We start from the raw sequence: 7,809 nt of genomic DNA on the forward strand, positions 1-7,809 counted from the left end.
GTAGTCTCGTTATGGTGAACATTTATGCAAAGTTATTTCAAAATCCCTTCATGGAAGACAGATTTACAGCCCGGACAAGAATTTACACGGATGCACAGACACACACACGGACGGACAGTGCGCATAAAAACACTAAGTAAGTGATATCTATACATTAAACCTTAAATGAACAATGTTTACCAAAATGACGCGGAAATTTACTTGTGATATGACTAGAAGTACTAGTATTCCATAAATTGTAAAAAAATTAGGGATATTGGGAAGGAGATGGACGTTCATACAGGGAACTGTCATATTTATATACGACACTGTAGAACTGGTCTAAAAGAAGAAATGTGAAATTTATCAAATCTTTGTCTATATGGAAGATCATGAACGTTAGGATGTATTCAGAAATTAATACGTTGGTCGATAAATATTTCTAGACGAATCAGGAATGTTTGCTTTTTCGACTGGTGTTTTAGCAGCATGCCAATCTCTATCTCGATACAAACACCCTGGCAAACGTGCATCAATGAACGGCGTGCTTCTACTTCATTAAAGTCATCAATCATTCGCATTATTTCCGTTTTGCACATTTGCAACAGCATCTTATATTAAAACTTAAACAGATAAACAGTTGTAAAAACATTTAAACTCTTAATCTATCATACAATGTTTTTAGGCTAACCTCAAAATAAGTCGACGTTAATTAATGTGCACAACGTAATACGTAAAACTAACGTTGTGTACGTGAAATTCATCCAGTTCAATGAAACAATAAACATGATTTTTATGTATGATAGTTTTTTACTTTCTGAAATAATAGGATTAAAGAAAAAACACAAGGAAATGAAAAAGAGGAAAACCGGATGTACGCTAATCGTATATAATGCTAAAGTAATGCTAAGTAGTTTATACTTTAGTTGGAGTTGTTTGAAATCTGACATTTAATAATGGTATGTATTTTTTAACGTTCGTTATAAGTTTATTTCGACGAACAATTAAAAACATTTCGAAGGTTAATGATATAGAAACTGTTACATTTAAAAATGTTCACAATGATCATGACTTCACTGCGCTGTGGATGTTACTTAAAGACATTTTTTTTCTCTTAACAGAAAAGTCTTAAAGACGTTTACTTAAGACTAACGTTTATAGAAGTTCAATTTAGTAAATCGTGCCACACACAGCTCTAAATGTTTGAAAAAAAGTTTGTTTTATTTGATTTGAAATATCTCCAGTTGTTTTGCTTTTTGATCAACATCTGTTTTGACTAAAGTTTCTACTATCCAAATAGGCAATTTTCAGAATTTCTAATTATACTTACAAAAAGAATGAAATTTTATTTAGTTTTGATTTCACGGATTTTATTTCCCCGGTATTACCGGTAACACCGTGTCCAATCGTTACTTTGAAAAACCGGATCAGCAACTTAAGAACTCGGATCAAATGGAGCGGTTTTGGTGACTTTGGGTAAGAAAATTATATATTTCTGTTATTAGAATTTGTTGTCAAGGACGGCATACAGCGCAAGATGTTCTCCGAATATTAAGAAATACTCGTTGTTTTTCATTTTCCAGCAAATCTAAGCACTTTTCTCACTTACTTTGGAAAACCCAGCGAAAATAGCAGGTAAACAAAGTATTATTTCAGTACGTTATTTGGCAAAAACACTAAATTACCACTTCCACGATATCACTGACACATTCCTGTAACATATTTTATCATAAATGATGAATTATATTTCTTGGAAGACCAGGCGATTCATGACCGTGCTGGTTAGTAACGCAGGAGACACCAGATCAGCGACTGCAAAATGCATGCAGTAATTTAGGAGCTTCTGAGTTTTCTTCTCTGTTCGTTTTCATCAATTTACAAGGGAAACATACCTTTATTCACTTTATTTATCTATCAAAACAGTGATAAGTAGTGGCAACACAAAGAAGATGTTTAATGCTCCACTCTGGTAAGAGTCACGTCACCATATTGAAGTATATCAAAATTGAATAGATGAAGTTAGAACAAACAGGACGGCTCCAACTTACCTAAGAACTTGAAATCAGTACTGATTGTTAAGGTATTATACAATTATACTGGTTGTAATAAAAAAAAACGTTCGACACTGTGGACATACCATTGGGTTCCCTGTTCCATGAAGGTTTTCACCAGCTCACCAGCACAGTAGAATGATTTATTACATCTGTTACTCTGAATTTTGTCTTTGTGTCTTTTCACCTGTCTCTTCAGGTTTGATTTTGTTTGATAGCATATGTAGCACATGAAGCCATAATAATGAAAGACTAATGCTACGAGTCACTCTCTTCTTTGCTTACATTTAGAACTCCTATAGTTCCGGTAATTATAGCGCTGCCATGGGGGTATCATTAACTCTTTTTTTCAACTTGCCTCCACAAAGAGGTGGAGCAAGTGTTTACAGGCCATAATTTTGAGAGAATAACTTGCAAAGCAGTGGTATGATAATTTGTATTTTTAGACAAATTAAATTATTTCTGATAAAGAATTGCTAATCCCATAATTCTTTAGTCAGATACTGTCGATTTTTACTATTGAAAAGTCTGTGATTGTCGTCAAGGACCCAAAAGCTTTTGTCTTACTTTTAGTCTGAAAAAGGAAAATTTACATACTAGTCTAAAGGAGGTGAAAACACAAGGGTTCTAAAAAAAGACCCAATAAATACTGTCAATAAAGGCCAAGAAAACCATGATCCACAAGCGAGTTGTTAGTTCAATAAACACCATGAAAACCATGTTCCAATTTCACATGCAAATGAGCTAATGGATCGCTAATTAACATAAATGTGTCGTTTAACAACACGGTAATGGATCGCATAATAGACCGCTTAATGGATCGCATAATAGATCGCTTAATGGATCGCATAATATATCACTTAATGGATCGCATAATAGATCGCATAATAGATCGCTTAATGGAACGCATAATACATCGCTTAATAGATCGCTCAATGGAATGCATTTCATCAAACAGATACATTCCTAACAACAGGCTGTATTCAACTGAAACCGGCAAAATGTTTATGTGTCACTCATGTGTAGCCTGGATTTGCAGAGATGCACTGTACAGTATTTAAAGCATTTTCACAATAATGTTAACTATATATATATAGTTCAGGTCTACACAAATCATTTGATCAATCATGCAGCTAAGAGAAATTCAATCTTTATCAAATATGGATAGACAAAGAGAAACACATACATTAGCTAGTTTTCATATATTGTATAGTAAGTATTATGTTATATTAAATAAAATCTTGGAATTTAAATCTATCTATGGAGGTAATATAGAGACCATCTTTACAAAATCACAATGAAAACAAGCATTTATTTATACTGAACTGTATGTATTAAGAAAACACCTTTATTTGTAAATCATAGAAAATGAATGAAATAACATCCACCAATTCTTTAATAAATCCATCCTGTCCATCCTCTATTCTTATTACCAACAAAATGCACTACTTTATGCCCCTCTATATTATTCCTAAGATGTGATTACATAACATAACCATGGCAACTAGAAGATATGCTGTGAATTGTAAATTGCAGGGATTAAAACCATATGTTTCCAGATAAAAATGGTAAAAGCCGTCTGAATGATTCTCTATAGTTAATAACTCGCTTCGAAATCGCGATCCATTTAATGGAACACGTTCCGTTAGCGATCCATTACAACCATTTTTTGATTGTTTCAATGGATCGCTAATGGAACGCACTAACAAACACCAAAAAAGCGGTTTTGACAGTGTTTTTAAGATGTTTTGATAGTTTTTAATAGGGAAAATTTTTGTTTTGGGTGAGAACCATCTAAGAATAGTCATGTGACTGGGACAAGTTCTTACTTGAGGAATCCTTAAAGGTATACATGCGTGTTTATTGCGATTTTTTTTTCACATTTGGTAGAAACGTATTAATAGATGTGCTAAGGTGAGAAATAAAATTACACTGTAGTATGAAAAGTAGTTCTAAGTCACAGCATTTTAATTTTGATCTCTGGAAAAATCTCTCGAAAATGGCTTTCTCGCCATCGTGCTTATAATTTGAAATGGGGCAAGCTATCTGTACATATTTTTTTTAAACTTTATATAGGAAATATAGACAACAGGATTTAGTACATGCATGCCTTTTTCTGTCTAAAACATTTTGACCATAGTGCGACCGAATTCCTGCCCTTAAATCAATAATAATACACGGAGTTTCATCAGAAGAATGATTAACTATAATATATAAAACAAAACAATACAATACATTGTTGTTTAGACTAGAACGTTATCAAGAGACTATACTTATCGCAGTTTCTAAAAGATAAATTGAGTGAATAAAGGTACGTTTCCCTTGGAAATTGATGAAAACGAACACAGAATAAAAATAATCCGAAGCTCCTGCGTTACTCCATTTTGCAGCTGCTGGTCCTTTGGCTCCTGCGTTACTGATCAGTTCAGTCACGAATCGCCTTATATCGGCCTTCCAAGTAAAAGTAATTTAATTAATCTTTTGGTTACAACACACTAAATAGCTGTTCTTCTTTATTCTATATAAAATTGACATATTTCCAATGGCCGCAGCACACACCAGGACCTATTTTAAAGCTGATTTTGCATTTGCCTTTGTGTGTTTAACTGAAAATATTTTTCTTGTATCAAACATGACCCCCACTTTTCTTTTGATTTTTATTCAGCAATGACAATATTCTTCAAGAAAATGTAACTTGCAGAATTTTAAAATGGGTCCTGGTGTGTGCTGCGGCCATTGGAAATATGTCAATTTGTAGTCAAAATGTTACACATGTTACACCTCATTTCTTAAATTCGGCCGAAATACGTCTTCAGTAGTGTTATATAGATGTAACAAGAATGTTACAAGGATGTTACATGGATGTTATTTATGTTACGTGTGTCTGAGAAGAGGCGTCTTTTTGTAGCCATAATGTTACACATGTTACACCTCATTTCTTAAATTTGGCCGAAATACGTCTTAAGTAGTGTTATATAGATGTAACAAGGCTGTTACAAGGATGTTACCTGGATGTTACTTATGTTACATGTGTCTGAGAAGAGGCGACTTTTTTATAGTCAAAATGTTACGCATGTTACACCTCATATTTTAAATTTGGTCGAAAAACGTCTTTATTAATGTTATATAGAGGTAACAAGGATGTTACAAGGATGTTACATGGATGTTACTTATGTTACATGTGTCTGAAAGGAGGAGTCATTTTGTAGTCAAAATGTTACACATGTTACACCTCATTTCTTAAATTTGGCCGAAATACGTCTTCAGTAGTGTTATATAGATGTAACAAGGATGTTACAAGGATGTTACATGTGTGTTACTTATGTTACGCGTGTCTAAGAAGAGGCGGCTTTTGTAGTCAAAATTTTACACCTGTTACACCTCATTTCTTAAATTTGGCCGAAAAACGTCTTTATTAATGTTATATAGAGGTAACAAGGATGTTACAAGGATGTTACATGGATGTTACTTATGTTACGTGTGTCTGAGAAGAGGCGTAATTTTGTAGCCAAAATGTTACACATGTTACACCTCATTCCTTAAATTTGGCCGAAAAACGTCTTTATTAATGTTATATAGAGGTAACAAGGATGTTACAAGGATGTTACATGGATATTACTTATGTTACATGTGTCTGAAAAGAGGCGTCTATTTGTAGTCAAAATGTTACACCTCATTCATTTCTTAAATTCGGCCAAAATACGTCTTTAGTAGTATTATATAGATGTAACAAGGATGTTACAAGGATGTTACATGGGTGTTACTTATATTACGTGTGTCTGAGAAGGAGCGTCTTTTTGTAGTCCATTTCTTAAATCAATCAGAAGTGGGGCATTAAAACATGATCTTTATTTATGTAACATAATGTTACGTTATGTTATTTGAAGTTATGCTTGTAACAAATGCAACGTATGTCACGAAATTGCGCCAATTTTGTGCTCTAGGTGAAAAAATGAGACCCCAAATTGTAGTGGTGGTGTATGGTCTAAGTTTCCATGAAAAATTCTGTCATGTTGTTTTTTCAGTAAGAAAGTGCTACCTACATGTCAAGCATAGATCTGTCATGTGATTTCAGCAAAAAAAAAACTGCAAAGAAAATAAGGAAAATAGCTCTACAGAGCAAAAAAACTGAGGACTATTTGAATCCGCCATTATGCGCCATTTTCCTATTTAGTGTCTGTATGCCTTTTGTATCACTAACGTGTTACATGAATGTATCAGTGACAACAAGGAGTTGGTTATATTGTATGTTTATCAGTAAACGTACTGGAATTAACGCATTTTCTGAGTCATGGCATTGTTTACCTGCTATTTTGGCATAGTTTCCCGAAGTATTTGAGAAAAGGGCTTAGATTTGCTGAAAAACAAATAGCAACGAGTATTCCATAATGTTCAGAGCACATCTTGCGCTATATGCCGTCTCTGACAATAATTTCTAAATAACTGGAAAAAACAATTTTCTTACCAAAACCGCTCAATTTGATCCGAGATCTTACGTCTGTACGTTACTGATTTGGTTTTTTCAAAGTAACGATTGGACACGGTGAGTAAGTAAACAAAAAAACAAGAAATATAAAATTTCAGATTTCTAAAAAAGTAAACGATTGGTTGAATATAAATTTTATGAATTGGTTTTGCTGTTTGATTCCAGTATGTATGTAAAAGTTTTTATATCACATCTCATATATTTATATCGATGTAAGTGAGAATGTGAAACCTAAAATTTCAGTCCTGTTTATTTATTTTTTTTCATTTTAGGAGAAGACACTGATTGTACTACTGTTGGTATTATTTGCTATTGCAACAGCTCAAAACGGCACTAGATTTGGTACACTTACTTTTGACAAGCTAAATCTACCTAAGCTAACAATCAAACCATTTTCATGGACGTTGAAACCATTGATAGGAAACGGAAGGCCAAATGGTCTATCACCTCCTTTTGTCAAGCTAAATCTACCTAAGCTAACATTCAAACCATTTTCATGGACGTTGAAACCATTGATAGGAAGCGGAATGCCAAATGGTCTATCAGGAACAGGAATTTGGAAGCCACCAAACACTAGAAATACATTTACAGGAACCGGAAGTTGGCAAAATGGGAAAGGATTTGGCGGGAGATTGGAGGGAACATTTGGGATTGGAAGTCGTTCCTCTCTAATTCTCGGTGTTGGCGGAGGTGGTGGAAAAGGGCTAGAAGCAGAAGTTGGTTTTAGAATGCGTTTTGGACGGAACCGGAGAAGAAAAAGACATCGTTAACTGTTTGAAATTTGATATTTTTTTATTTTCTTTAAACTTTTTCAACTTTTACATAAATACTAAGACGAGTCTTAATGTTCTGTGTATTTTGTACGTCAGCTCCAAATGAAAGTTAAACCATAGCAAAAGTTCCTTCTAGGGCACATCTATATAAATATATAATGATCATCTTGTAAAATTTAGGTTGCATTGTCTGTTTTAAATATTGGTCATCAGTGCGTGGAACCCTACGTGTGGACGCAATGACAAGACCATTCCATCTTATTGACATTCCGTATCCCCCATTTAAGCGCCCCGGGGGCGTTATATTTTGCACCAGGGGGCGTTTATTTCTGCACCAAAATACAAAAACTATTGAAATGGATCTATATTGTTTTCTATTGCCTGAAAAAATGTCATGTCCGCTGTTTCCACAGTATTTACGCTAACATAAGTTGTTAAAATCAACAAAGTATATCCGTTACCTGCCCGCTTAGCCCAATAGGGAAAGCGCATGGGTCGTGAAATCTAGCCGTGGGCGAGG

General features: G+C 34.1%; 1 protein-coding gene across 1 annotated transcript; it reads left to right on the forward strand.

Moving 5' to 3' along the window:
• The first annotated feature begins 687 nt into the window (after nt 1-687).
• LOC128547042 (uncharacterized) lies at nt 688-7,355 on the forward strand. The gene is made up of 2 exons (XM_053518639.1): nt 688-938; nt 6,789-7,355. Exons 1-2 carry the CDS (start codon nt 936-938, stop codon nt 7,284-7,286), a joined length of 501 nt encoding a protein of 166 aa, XP_053374614.1. The 5' UTR covers nt 688-935; the 3' UTR covers nt 7,287-7,355.
• Nucleotides 7,356-7,809: the final 454 nt, after the last annotated feature.

Source organism: Mercenaria mercenaria, chromosome 11 (assembly GCF_021730395.1).
Source record: "Mercenaria mercenaria strain notata chromosome 11, MADL_Memer_1, whole genome shotgun sequence".
Classification (NCBI taxonomy): Eukaryota; Metazoa; Mollusca; class Bivalvia; order Venerida; family Veneridae; genus Mercenaria; species Mercenaria mercenaria.